Source organism: Pelophylax lessonae (assembly GCF_965119305.1).
Source record: "Pelophylax lessonae genome assembly, chromosome: 12".
Classification (NCBI taxonomy): domain Eukaryota; kingdom Metazoa; phylum Chordata; class Amphibia; order Anura; family Ranidae; genus Pelophylax; species Pelophylax lessonae.
In genome coordinates, this window is record NC_138779.1 from 197,445,347 (window position 1) to 197,460,358 (window position 15,012).

Sequence of the window (15,012 nt, forward strand, 5' to 3'; positions counted from 1 at the left end):
CACTACTCAGACCTTCCACCCTTAATATTAGTGGTTAGAAACCCTCCACACTGAATATAAGTTGTTGGCAACCATCCAGACCTTCCACCCTGAATATGAGTGGTTGGAAACCACCAAGACTTTCTGTCCCAAATGTGAGTGGTTGGCAACCACCCTGACCTTCTATCCTGATGGTTGGGTGGCCACTACTCAGACCTTCCACCCTGAATATTAGTGGTTAGAAACCCTCCACACTGAATATAAGTTGTTAGCAACCATCCAGACCTTCCACCCTGAATATGAGTGGTTGGAAACCACCAAGACTTTCTGTCCCAAATGTGAGTGGTTGGCAACCACCCTGACCTATCCTGATGGTTAGGTGGCCACTACTCAGACCTTCCACCCTTAATATTAGTGGTTAGAAACCCTCCACACTGAATATAAGTTGTTGGCAACCATCCACACCTTCCACCCTGAATATGTTTGGGTGGCATCTACTCAGACCTTCCACGCTGAATATTTTTGGGTGACTACCACTTAGACCTTCCACTCTGAATATGGGTGGTTGGCAAGCACCTGTACCTTCTTACCTGTCTGGAACCTAAAATATGTTTAGGATCGGTTTGTCTGTGGCAGCTCTGACCATCTGTCTGAGGACTTCTACTACTCTAGCACCAGTCTGCTATTTGGTCCCTTGTGACCCTGTAGGTCTTTTGAAATTCATGACACCATTACTGAAATATCCTTCTGGGTGGTACAGAATAATAAATAGGGTGTATAGGAAGTGGGAAGGACAAGGATTCATTGTACTGGTCATACCTCCCCTCTGGCATGTTGTATGTAGTGCTCATGCAGCGCACCTTCATGCTGGAAGTGAACCCCACACTCTATACATTTCAAATCCCCCTTTTCCTCCCACCTATCGGTCTCCTTGCGGTGAGTTCTCAGATGCCGCCGATAATTTGAGGCCTGGCTGAAACTCTTTTCACACAAGTCACATGGAAAAGGCCTCTTGCCTACATGAATAGCCCAGTGCCGCTGATAATTAGATCGTTGGTTAAAGCGCTTTCCACACTGCTGGCACTGAAAGGGTTTTTCGCCTGTATGAACACGCAAGTGGCGTTTATAGCGAGAAGAGAAGAAAAACGTTTTGCTGCACACGGGACAAGTGTGCGGTTTCCGCGAAATGTGCAACTTCCTGTGCTTTTCAAAAGTGCATTGGGCCCGAAACCTTCGCCCGCAATCCTTGCACTGGTAGGGTTTGGGATCCTCATGAGTCCACTGATGGACACGGAGGGTCTCAAGCTGCGTAAACGCCTGAGGGCAGTCTGGACACTGATAGGGTCGCTCCCCCGTGTGAATACGCATATGGCGTGTTAGTTTTGCCGAGCAGTTGAAAGCTTTGCCACAGAAGATGCATGTCCTGTCTTTGCGGTGAGATTGCTGGTGTCTACGGAATGCGGGCTGGCTGGGCAGCTGCTTACCACATTGGGAACATTGGTATCCGCGCTGTCCTGTGTGTTGCTGTTCGTGATGGCTGTGTAGCGCTAGTAACCAGCAGAAACGACGTCCGCAATGAGAGCAGGCATAGGGCTTTTCGCTGCCTTCTGTAGCTCCGGCACGAGCTGTGTCGCAGTCTTTGCAGGTGTAGGAAAGGTCAGCAGAGTGGTTGCGCCGGTGCAGGTTGTGGGCCCGAAGGGTTTGGAATGTCCGACCACAGTCAGGGCAAGGAGGAGGTGGGGAGTCTTCTGGTGTCGAATGGCCATCTGGATGGTCCATTAATAGTTCTGCAAAAAAAAAAAGAACAGCCAAATGACATCCAAAGGACAACTACAAAGAAAAAGGTAAAACCTATCTATTGTCAAAACTTTTATTTTAGTCTTGTATGGAGTAAGAAACTTTTTTAAAACCAAATTTGCCAATTAGAGGTTAAAGCGAACCGGCCTTTATCCCGATCTACCTTACTGAACCCCTCTCCTGCCTTTGTGGCCCCTGTGGACTGTATTTTATGCTATTATTGTCTTCATACCTAACTTTTTTGAAGTGTCCATCCAGGCCGGCCAAGTGAGACTGCAGTCACTATATCTGGTCTCCCCAGGAGCCTGCAGTCACTATATCTGGTCTTCCAGAGTACACATGACATGGACATGCTATTATTTCAGTAAATATAAACTGCTAAATACCTTTTCTCATCAGCAGTATATAGCAGTCTTGCGATTTCTATCAGTGTCTGGTTACAGGTTGTAGGAGGAGTTTTCATTCTCCTCTGACTGTCCAATGAGGCTGCAGGTCCCCTGACTCTTCTGTCTGGACAGTGCTGATTGGCCCTGTGCTGATCACATTAACCCTCCCAAGTAAAAAAAATTCTCTAGCAATACACACCAATCTGAGCATGTGCAGAGTGCCTCCTAGGGCTCTATCTTATCAGGATATGGATTGGGGACAGTGGAAGAAGGGGAGGATCAGGGAAGACCGGATCAAATAGCCTTTTTACACACTACAGAGGATTAACCCCTTAGGTGCCACAGAGTATAGCAAGCATGCTTTACTGCATATACAGACTGATTTTACTGTTGTGGGTTTAGTAACACTTTAAAGTTTAGCCTGCAACTGAGCTTCAATTTCCAAGAATCAGCCCGCTAATCCCTAGTCATGTGCACAGACACATAGTTAGTAAGGGTGTCAGATCTGCTCATTAGCCATCCCGACATTGCAAGGGAAGGCAGGCAAAGCCATTAGTTGCTCCTATTTTAGCAATCTGAGCTGCCTCCGTATTAAAACAATATCCTGCTGTGTACCGTAATTAGAGCAGAGTTCCCTAACCTGAGCGCCGTGACTTCATATTTCAGGTGGCGATTAACAATGTGTCCCGTGACATCCTTACCCAGGATAAACTTTATAAACAAAGACATCAATTATTTAAAACTACTTCTTTGTTTAAATGTCACTCGGTGGAATTAACAAGGCCCTCCGTCGAGATCTGCAGTCAAGCAGAATTTAGCAGTCGATAATAAGAACAGATTGCAATTATGCTCATCAGAATGTGGAATGCTGAGAGAAACTGAATTCATTAATGCTAATTAGAGAAGGTTTTTTTACTGTAAATCAGGCACAGGGAACATGCGGGCTGCCTAGTACAGGAGGAACTACAGTGATCAGCAAGCTCCCCTATACAGCTACTGTATAATAAATGATGTAGCTTTTTTATATTGGTGATAATCTCAGTCCCCCTCTCCCTGTCTGGATTTGCTTATCTCATATTTTGTCATACACTATATTACCAAAAGTATTGGAACGCCTGCCTTTGCACTCATATGAACTTTAATAGCATCCCACTACCCAACAGCAATGGGAAGATCCACCTGCCTCCCTACCACCCAACAGCAATGGGGAGATCCACCTGCCTTCCTACCATCCAACAGCAATGGGAAGACCCACCTGCCTCCCTACCATCAAAAAGCAATGGAAAGGCCCACCTGCCTCCCTACCATCCAACAGCAATGGGAAGACCCACCTGCCTACCTACCATTCAACAGCAATGGGAAGACCTACCTGCCTCCCTACCACCCAACAGCAATGGGGAGATCCACCTGCCTTCCTACCATCCAACAGCAATGGGAAGACCCACCTGCCTCCCTACCATCCAACAGCAATGGGAAGACCCACCTGCCTCCCTACCATCCAACAGCAATGGGAAGACCCACCTGCCTCCCTACCACCCAAAGGCAAATGGGGAGACCCACCTGCCTCCATACCATCCAACAGCAATGGGAAGACCCACCTGCCTCCCTACCATCCAACAGCAATGGGAAGACCCACCTGCCTCCCTACCATCCAACAGCAATGGGAAGGCCCACCTGCCTCCCTACCATCCAACAGCAATGGGAAGACCCACCTGCCTCCCTACCATCCAACAGCAATGGGAAGACCCACCTGCCTCCTTACCATCCAACAGCAATGGGAAGACCCACCTGCCTCCTTACCATCCAACAGCAATGGGAAGACCCACCTGCCTCCCTACCATCCAAAAGCAATGGGAAGGCCCACCTGCCTCCCTACCATCCAACAGCAATGGGAAGACCCACCTGCCTCCCTACCATCCAACAGCAATGGGAAGACCCACCTGCCTCCTTACCATCCAACAGCAAAGGGAAGACCCACCTGCCTCCCTACCATCCAACAGCAATGGGAAGACCCACCTGCCTGCCTACCATCCAAAAGCAATGGGAATACCCACCTGCCTCCCTACCATCCAACAGCAATGGGGAGATCCACCTGCCTGCCTACCATCCAAAAGCAATGGGAAGACCCACCTGCCTCCCTACCATCCAACAGCAATGGGAAGACCCACCTGCCTCCCAGCCATCCAAAAGCAATGGGAAGATCCACCTGCCTCCCTACCACCCAACAACAATGGGGAGAACCACCTGCCTCCCTACCATCCAACAGCAATGGGAAGACCCACCTGCCTCCCTACCATCCAACAGCAAAGGGAAGACCATCCTGCCTCCCTACCACCCAACAGCAATGGGAAGACCCACCTGCCTCCCTCCCATTCAACAATCTGTAGGGCTCAATATTGCGTTGGTCCACCCTTTGCAGCTGTATCAGCTTCAAATCTTCTAGGAAGGCTGTCCACAAGGTTTAGGAGTGTGTCTATGGGAATGTTTGACCATTCTTCCAGAATCCAAACTGATGTTGGATGAGAAGTCCTGGCTCGCAGTCTCCACTCTAATTTATCCCAAAAGGTGTTCCTTTTTTTTGTACTGTTTCTTTATTGGTTTTTCCATATACAAAATAAATAAAAAACAAACATATCAAACATTCTTATAACAATATTCCCAATATCCCCCCTCCCCCACCCTATTCCCTTCCTCTCCCCCCATTCCTTTATTTTATTTCTTTCCCCCTCCCTCCTCCCCCTACCTCACCTCTCTCTTATTTACCCCATATTTATTAGTTTCCTAAATTCTACCGAACTTTCCCAGATATTAGAGAATTTTTCTAAGGCCCCTTTCACACGGGCGGTGCGCCCAATGGACTCAGTTTTTATTAGCAGAGATCGATCCGCAGATCCCCGCTTAGCAGGCGGATGGCAGGTCCGTCTCCACTCATTTTGCAGAGACAGACCTGTCAGAGCCCTGCTCTCCTCTATGGGAGATCAGATAAGAACAGACCGCCTGTCCGTTTTCATCCGATCCTATCTGATCCGATCCTCCAGACGGATGAAAAATAGGGTTTCCATCCATCCGGAATTCACGGACAGGATCAGATCGGATAGCAGCGGGTGTCAGTGGAGATGTCTTTGCTGACATCCACCGCTCCATAGAGGTGCATTGATCATCCAATCAGGTCAGTCTGAAAAACTGACAGGCGGACCGGATCGGAAAGCCCATGTAAAAGGGGCCTACCTCAACTTCTTAACAACTATGCAAATGTTCATCCCAAAGGTGTTCTATTGGGTTGAGGTCAGGACTCTGTGCAGGCCAATCATGTTCCTCCACCCCAAACTGGCTCATCCATGTCTTTATGGACCTTGCTTTGTGCACTGGTGCGCAGTCATGTTAGAACAGGAAGGGGCCATCCCCAAACTGTTCCCACAAAGTTGGGAGCATGAAATTGTCCAAAATGTCTTGGTATGTGGATACCTTAAGAGTTCCCTTCACTGGAACTAAGGGGCCAAGCCCAACCCCTGAAAAACAACCCCACATCATAATCCCCCCTCCACCAAATGATTTGGACCAGTGCACAAAGCAAGGTCCATAAAGACATGGATGAGGGAGTTTGGGGTGGAGGAATTTGACTGTCCTGACCTCAACCTGATAGAACACCTTTGGGATGAATTAGAGCGGAGACTGCGAGCCAGGCCTTCTTGGCCAACATCAGTGCCTGACCTCACAAATGCGCTTCTGGAAGAATGGTCAAACATTCCCATAGACACACTCCTAAACCTTGTGGACAGCCTTCCCAGAAGAGTTGAAGCTGTTACAGCTGCAAAGGGTGGGCCAACTAAATATTGAACCCTACGGACTAAGACTGGGATGCCATTAAAGTTCATGTGCATGTAAAGGCAGGCGTCCCAATACTTTTGACAATAAAGTATTTAAGCCTTTCTCTTGTCCTTTATTGGTCCATCCACCAAATCCAGGAGACAGAGCCATGATTTTAGAACCCTGAATATGAAAGTGATGGAAAAGTTGGTAATGCAGAGATGCAACGCTGTTGCTGAGCCAAGGCAATGGGGTTGATTTACTAAAACTGGAGAGTGCAAAATCTGGTGCAGCTGTGCATGGCAGCCAATCAGCTTTCAGGTTTTTTTTGTCAAAGTTTAATTGAAGAAGCTGAAATAAGAAGCTGATTAAACCCATTATTGTGGCGAATGGGTGGATCCCCATCTCCGTGACTATGTCCTGTGGGTGTGACGAAATGCGTCAAAGGGGCGTGGGCTGGATGGATTTGGGCTAAAGCGGCTTTTACCCGTATCATACCTGGGCTCTAGAAGGTGTGCAGCGCTTTGGTTTTTCCTTCCATTTATTGTGCCATTTAACTGTACGTCCCCTGTATGGCTCCATCTATGGCATTATCTCACTCATTAATGGAGGATACCCCCTAAAGGAAGATATCCCCCTAAAGGAAGATACCCCCATTCATGCAGCCTACAAGTGTGGATTCCACACTGACCCCATAGATGTATTCCAGTGTGTCAGTTCACCTGGTGTGGTCTCTCTTTGTCCATCCGATTTCTCTTCCCAGCAAGATTCCGAAGCATCCTCCAATGACAAGGACATTTCTGTGGACTCCCAGCGCCAGAGACAGACCTAATTAAAAAAAAAAAAGTTTAACAGTTTAAATTAAAGTTGTACTCCAGGCAAACTGCTAAATACATATAAGGGAGCTGGTGACTTGCCAAATGGGTTGTAGTTATGTCCATCCAGCCCTGAGATTTACACAGCTCTGCCACATAGCAAAGCCCTGTCTGGCAGGACAGAGGACATATGTTTCTTGTCCCTCCCCCAGTCTGTGACTGGACAGTGAAAGAAGAAGCAGCGGACTGAACTCATCTCTCTGTCATCCTGCTCTCTCCTCCTATCAACACATGCCTAGTGTCCTACTCCTGTAGGGGGTAGTATAACCCTACTGATATGCATCAGAGGACTGTGTCCGTCAATGAACGATAGGGAAACTAAAATGGCTAGCTGTGCTGCTTCTCCCACCCAAATCTGAGCTCAGATGTACAGGGACTGTAAGAGGCGGATACGGAGTAAAAACAAGGTACGGTACACTGCCTGCATGGGAAAAAAAAAAAAAATCACATTTGACCACTTCTGTATCGGGAAGATTTCCCCCCTTAATGACCAGGCCATTTTTTGCGATTCGGCACTGCGTTACTTTAACGGAAAATTGCACGGTCATACGAAATACCTAAATAAAATTGATGTCCTTTTTTCCCCACAAACAGAGCTTTCTTTTGGTGGTATTTGATCACCTGTGCGATTTTTATTTTTTGCGCTATAAACAAAAAAAAGCGTCATTTCTGAAAAAAAACAATAGTTTCCGCATTCTGCTATATAACATTCCCCAAAAAAAAAAAAAATGTAAAAATCTAAATTTTTAATCCTTTTAGGCCAAATTTGTATTCGGCTACATATTTTATTTTTGGTAAAAAAAATATTGCAATAAGCGTATTTTGATTGGTTGTCGCAAACGTTATTGCGTCTACAAACTAGTGATCGACTGATATGGTTTTTTTAATACCAATATTTTGGTCATCGGATATCGGTATCAGCCGATATTTTCGGACATTAAAATTTTTTTTTTTTTTGTATTAAAAGACCCCAAACCCCTCCTCGGCACTGAAAAGCATTCAAAACGCCAAGTTTGGCTGTTTTGAATGCGGTCAGTTTTTTTAATTTGGCGCCAGACAGTACCCGGAAGTGATGTCATGACATCACTTCTGGGTTTTTTACATGGAGACCCGATCAGAGCCGAATGCGGCTTTGATCGCGTCTTCTCTTCGGTGGCAGTGGAGGTAGGAAGCCCGGGTCTCTGTTGAAGGCGGCGGGAGGGGGGGGGGGGGGATGTCCCTTCCCGCTCCTTGTAATGACAGCCGAGCGGCTTCTCAGCCACATCGGTTGTCATTACAAGACAGCCGACCGTCGGCTATGGACTCCGGTACCGGAGTGATGTCTCTAGCTGCAGGCATCACTCCAGTACAGCACTTTCCCGAAATATCGGCAAATTAAAAGGCCACGACAGCTATATCGGGGAAAGTGCATATTGGCACCCGATATATTGGTGTTGCCGATAAATCTGTCGATCCCTACTACAAACCAGGGGAAAGATTTGTAATTTTTTTTTTTGCGACATTGCGGCGGACAGATCGGACACCTGACATTTTTGGGGGGGATCAATGAGATTACTACAGTAATCAGTGCTAAAAATATGCACTGTTACTGTAATAATGACACTGGCAGTGAAGGGGTTAACCCAGGGGTGATCAAAGGGTTAAGTGTGAGCCTAGGGGGTGTTTCCTAACTGTATGGGGTGAGGCTTGTGAAATGATCAGAGAGACCTGTGTTCCTATATAGAAGGATCACAGGCACTTCGATCATTTTAGAGAGAAGAACAGTCAGCTGTGTTTATAACAGCAGACCGCCCTTCTCTCTCAGCGGGTGCCTGGCGGCAATCGCGGTGGCTGGCCCCGTGCATCGGCATTCCCGCTGCCTAGTGGGGGCGGGGGCTCGCCGGTGGTGGCACGTACTCGCTCCTCAGCACTACGCACGTGACCAACGTAGGGCTACGTCAGTTCTCGCAGGAAAGGCAGCCTGCGGCGGGCGGTCTTAAGGTGTTAAATAATGTATTAACCACTTCACTACTGGGCACTTTTACCCCCTTTCTGCCCAGGCCAATTTTCAGCTTTCTGCCCTGTCATGCTTTGAATGACAACTGCGCGGTCATGCAACACTGTACCCAAATATTTATAATATTGTTCACACAATCAAAGCTTTCTTTTGCAGGTATTTAATCACCACTTTAAGTTTTTGCTAAATAAATGAAAAAAATGCTAAAACTTTTGAAAAAAAAAAAAAAAAATTATTTTTTTTTGGTTATAAAATTATGCAAATAAATAATTATTCTTCATAAATTAAGGCCAAATTGTATTCTGCTACATTTTTTTGGTGAAAATACCTAAATCAGTGTATATTATTTAGTCTGTAAGAAAGTTAACCGCTTCCATACAGAGCAGTTAGACACCCTTCCTGCCCAGACCAATTTTCAGCTTTCAGCACTCTCACACTTTGAATGACAATTGCTCAGTCATGCTACACTGTAACCAAACAAAATTTTTATCATTTGTTTCACACAAATAGAGCTTTCTTTTGGTGGTATTTGAACACAACTGGGGTTTTTTTTTTTTCGTGATATATGCAAAAAAAGAGCAAAAATTTTGAAAAAAAAACACTTTTTTTTAGTTTCAATTATAAAATTTTGCAAAAAATTAATTTTTCTTCATACATTTGGGCCAAAATGTATACTGCTACATGTCTCTGGTAAAATTAACCCAAATTAGTGTATATTATTTAGTCTGTGTGAAAGTTATTGAGTCTAGAAGCTATGGTACCAATTACTGAAAATTGATCACACCAGATGTACTGACTGCCTATCTCCTTTCTTGAGGCCCTGAAATGTCAGGACAGTACAAATACCGACCAAATGACCCCTTTTTGTAAAGTAGACAGTCCAAGGTATTTAGTAAGAGGCATGGTGAGTTTTTTGAAGTTGTAATTTTTTCCCTCAATTCTTGGGAAAATGAAGAAAAAAAATTTTTTTTCTTTTTTTTCCCCACAAAGTTGTCAATTTATAAGCTATTTCTAACACATAGCATGTACACAGCAAAAATTACACCCAAAAATACATTCTGCTACTCCTTCCGAGTATGGTGATACCACATGTGTGAGACTTTTACACAGCCTGGCCACAAAAAGAGACTCCACGTCCAAGAAGCACATTCAGGCGTTCTAGGAGCATAAATACACATAAAACTTTCTTACTACCTATCACACTTTTCAAGGCCCTAGAGCACCAATACAATGGAAAAGTCCACAAAATGACCCCATTTTGGAAAGCAAACACTCCAACGTATATTCTATGAGGCATTATGGGTCGTTTGAACATATCATTTTTTTCCACAGGTTTTTGGAAAATGTGGGAAGAAAATGAAAACTTTTTTTTTTTTTACACAAAGTTGTCAATTTATAGGATATTCCTAACACATAGCATGTACACAGCAAAAATGACACCCCAAAATACATTCTGCCACTCCTCCTGAGTATGGCAATACCACATGTGTAAGACTTTTTCACAGCCTAGCCATATAGAGGGGCCTAACATCCAAGGAGCATCATCATGCATCCTAGCCACTTGCCTAGGCCTATTTTTGACATTTGGTGTTTACAAGCTAAAATCAGTTGTTTTGCTAGAAAACTGCTTAGAACCCCCAAACATTATATATTTTTTTTTAGCAGAGACCCTAGAGAATAAAATGGAGATTATTGCAATATTTTTTATCACACCGTATTTGCGCAGCGGTCTTCCAAACGCAATTTTTTTGAAAAAAATTCACTTTTTTTAATAAAAAAATAAGAAACCAGTAAAGTTAGCCCAATTTTTTTCCATAATGTGAAAGATAATGTTACGCCGAGTAAATAGATACCCAACATGTCATGTTTCAAAATTGCGACAAACTTTGGTACTTAAAAATCTCCATAGGCGATAATTTAAAAATTTCTACAGGTTGCCATCTTTGAGTTACAGAGGAGGTCTAGGGCTCAAATTATTCCCCTTGCTCTAACGATTGCGGCGATACCTCACATGTGTGGTTTGAACACCGTTTACATATGTGGGCGGGGTTTCTGTATGCGTTCGCTTCTGCGCGCGAGCTAACGGGGACAGGGCGCTTTAATTTTTTTTTTTTTTTACTATTTATTTTATTTATTATTTTTTATTTTTACACCGTTTAAAAAAAAAAAAATTGATCATTTTTATTTCTATTAAAAGAAATGTAAATATTCCTCGTAATAAAAATAGGCACGACAGGACCTCTTTTTTGTGAGATCTGGGGTCATAAAGTCCTCAGATCTCACAAGTACACTAAAAGATAGAAAAAAAAAAAAAAAAAAAATTATTATATAAAATGAAAAAAAAAAAAAAAAAAAAAAAAAAAAAAAAAAAAGGACCTTTAAACCGGTTGCTAGGCAACAACATTTTCCGTAGCTCCGGTCCTCCAAGACCATAGAGTCAAGTGAGGACAAGCTTGCCCTCACTCGACATCCTGTCTGTGAGGATTCGGGACCGGATTGTTTTCCCCGCTGCCGGCGGGTCCGGTAAGCGGGGAAAAGGACCGGAACGCGTCGGGAGGGGGGGGCGCCTCTTCCGCCATCCCGGAAGGGTGATCCCACGGCGAATCCGCCGCTGGGACCACCCTTATCGGAAAGCCAACCGTCCACCGTTTAAAAAAATACCAGGGTTATGGCAGCTATCTGCTGCCATAACACCGGTATTTAGGTTTAAACGGAGGACGTATATAAACCTTTTTGGACTTGGACATGGTGGCTGTATGAAGGGTGACAGGTACTCGGGTACTTTGTTGGGCAGGTGACAGGTACTCTGGTACTGATGAGCAGGTGGCAGGTACTCGGGTACTCCGATAGGCAGGTGACAGGTACTCGGGTACTCTGATGGGCAGGTGACAGGCAGGTGATAGGTACTGATGAGTAGTACTCACTGACCTATAGGTGATAGGTGATACTGTACTGATGGGTACTGATGATCAGTACTGATACGTGATAGGTACTGATGAGTACTGATGAGTAGTGATGGGTACTGATGAGCAGGCGGCAAGTACTCGGGTACTTCAGGCGTCAGGTACTCTGATGAGCAGGTGGAAGGTACTCGGGTACTCTGATGGGTACTCTGATGACAGGTACTCCGTTGACAGGTACTCAAAGTACCCGAGTACCTGTCATCAGAGTACCCGAGTACCTGTCATCAGAGTACCCGAGTACCTGTCATCAGAGTACCCGAGTACCTGTCATCAGAGTACCCGAGTAACTGTCATCAGAGTACCCGAGTAACTGTCATCAGAGTATCCGTCATCAGAGTACCTGAGTACCTGTCATCAAAGTACCCGAGTACCTGTCATCAGAGTACCCGAGTACCCGTCATCAGAGTACCCGAGTACCCGTCATCAGAGTACCCGTCATCAGAGTACCCGAGTACCTGTCATCAGAGTACCCGAGTACCTGTCATCAGAGTACCCGAGTACCTGTCATCAGAGTACCTGTCATCAGAGTACCCAAGTACCTGTCATCTGAGTACCTGATGGGCTGGTGACAGGTACTCGGGTACTTTGATGGGCTAGTGACAGGTGCTCTTTATTGGGGGGGGGGGCAATCAGTGTGTTTGGGGTGCACTGTAATTGGTAACTAGCTGTTACCACACTCTCTTCCTCACACAGGATCAGTGTGTGAGGAGGAGAACACGGTGACAGCTAGTTACCGTGTTCTCTGTTGACATTTGTGACCGGCTGTGATTGGACACAGCCGGTCACGTGGTAAAGAGCCAATTTCATTGGCTCTTTACCTAGATCGGGGATCGACTCTGTCCGAGGGACGAGCCTCGTCCCCGATCGCTGCTCTGCGCGCCCCCGGGGGCGTGCATTGCAGAGAGAACGAGCGGCTCGTGCTGGAGCCGCTCATGTGATCGGCTGTGATTGACACAGCCGATCACGTGGTAAACAGCCAATTTCTATTGGCTGTTTACCTTGATCAGGGATGGGCTATGTCCGAGGGACGAGCCTCATCCCTGATCGCGCCGCTGCGCGCCGCCGGGGGCGCGCACTGGCTGCTAGAACGGGCCGACGTCATATGACGGCGGCCCGGATCTAGACAACCACTTTGCCGACGTCATTTTACATGACTCGGTATGGAAGTGGTTAAAGAGTCCACAATCTATGGTATATATCTGAAAATTGATCAATCCTGATGTACTGACGGCCTATCCCAATTCTTGAGGCCCTAAAATCTCAGGACAGTACAAATACCCTACAAATGACCCCTTTTTGGAAAGTAGACAGTCCAAGGTATTTATTAAGAGGCGTGGCGTTTTTTTTTTTTTAATTGTTTAATTTTTGAATTTGTAATTTTTTGTCATCATTTTTTTTTTAAAAATGAAGAAATTAAAAAAACTGTTTACAACTTTTTTTTTTTTTTTTACATACCGTCATTGGTGTGACGGTCATCAGGGACACAGACTGGTGACAGTACAAAAAAAACAATTTTTATTTATGTGTTTTTTTTTTAAATTTTTAACACACTGTAACCAGAGTAACTGTCACCATAGTAACATTCTACTATTCTGAGGAAGTTATCAGGATTTTTTTTTCTGTTTACACATTATTATTGCTTATAGCAGTGAATTACATTGCTATAAGCAAGCATTTTACTGAATGAAACTGACTCAGTTGGTTTTGTTGTGATTAGCTGTGATTAGCTCTGTCTTTACCATGTGATTACACTGACCAATCACAGCTAGCAATACAGTTGTACACAATGAATGGCATGAAAGGAAGCCACCCATTGTTTACTACTGTCATGTGACCTGCTGTGATTAAACAGGGACTGCTAAAAAGATGGGGGTTGAGCCAAGGTTTAACCCTCTGAAGTTAAATTCGCGAAATTCAGCCACTTTGTAAAGTTCAGCCAAACTATGAGTTAAGTTCAGGGAGGTGCATGACATCTTCTCAACATATCCCTATTATTTATATCCGACAGGTTTATGCCTCTGCCGAAGCATACACTAACACTAGATAGAGGCTCAGGCAGAGGAGAGCGAGAGGAACACAGAGCAGCTATGCCGGCTTCTCCCCACTGCTGTCCATTCAAAGAAGTCTTTGTATTTTGTGAATGAGTTCAAATATTACAAAGGTTGCTGTGAATGGGCAGGAGGAGGGGATTGGTGGGCTTAGCAGCTGCACCGACTCTAATGTTGAAGATGCTTAGACCTGAAGCATCAGCGTTGGGCTCCCAGAAATACAGCGATAGCCATCTTCCAGCAGTGCAATAACACTGTCAGATGTAAATAATAGAGATAAGCCCATGCACCTCCTTAGACTTAACTCATAGTGTGACTTCACTTTTTACAAAGGAGCTGAATTCCTGGAATTTAGCTTTAACTTATCACAGTGGCTGGATGGGGTCGTGCACATGCAATGACTGCGATACCTGGCAAAATTTATACCCATCCCCCCATCACATTCTCTGTGCCACAGCTACCCTGCAACCGTATGCAATGCACACGAATAAGACATGGTAGTACAAGCTTTTCAAAAAGGCATTAATAAGGCGATCTATTGCCCCCCCCAGCCACCTGTTAACTGCCCTTGAAAAGTGATTAAAAGTGGGCCGCTTTTCAGAAGGGCGCCAAGAGCTGCCACTAGTGTAAAGGAGTCCTAAGGGCTCACCCAAGCTTTGCTTTCTGAAAAGCGATTAGAATGCGGATTGAGTATTTGACAGGCAGTGGGGAGGCCTGCTTTAAAGCGGAGTTCCGGGCACAGAGGTCATTTTTTACTAAACATACCCCCGGGAGAGTCAGGGCTAGCACATTCCACATGTCCCGGTTCGCACTTACCTTTTAGAAGAAATACTTACTTATAAAATTTCTTCCACAGCGTTGCCATCTCTCTTGTGGGCAGCTGAAGCCGGCGCGGTCCTCTTCTGCGTCTTCTTCCGCGTCTTCTTGTCCCAGAATGCGCCTGCACCGGCCCCTCTCGTCACTTCCGGCGCGGCGCCGCATTCCTAAACAGCTTCTGGGCATGCCCAGAAGCAGTTTAGCAGGGGAATGCGGCGTCGCCCGGAAATGACGAGCGGGGCCGGTGCCGTCGCATTGATTCCTGGGAGCGATGACGTTCAGCCCCCAGGAATCAAGGAAGTGACGGGGTGAGCCGCGGCTCCGAGGGAGGAAGTACTCTGAGGT

At 45.5% G+C, this 15,012-nt stretch overlaps 1 protein-coding gene across 1 annotated transcript in view; it reads right to left on the reverse strand.

Annotated features, from left to right (window-relative positions):
* Positions 1-487: 487 nt before the first annotated feature.
* The window catches only part of LOC309567678 (uncharacterized protein), a 33,090-nt gene continuing 18,565 nt past the window's right edge, over positions 488-15,012 (reverse strand). The window contains exons 2-3 of the mRNA XM_082273114.1: positions 6,692-6,797; positions 488-1,766 (exon numbers count right to left, since the gene is read on the reverse strand). Of these exons, the coding sequence (XP_082129240.1) occupies positions 793-1,766; positions 6,692-6,797 (1,080 nt within the window). The 3' untranslated portion in view covers positions 488-792. The remainder of the gene's footprint in view (positions 1,767-6,691; positions 6,798-15,012) is intronic.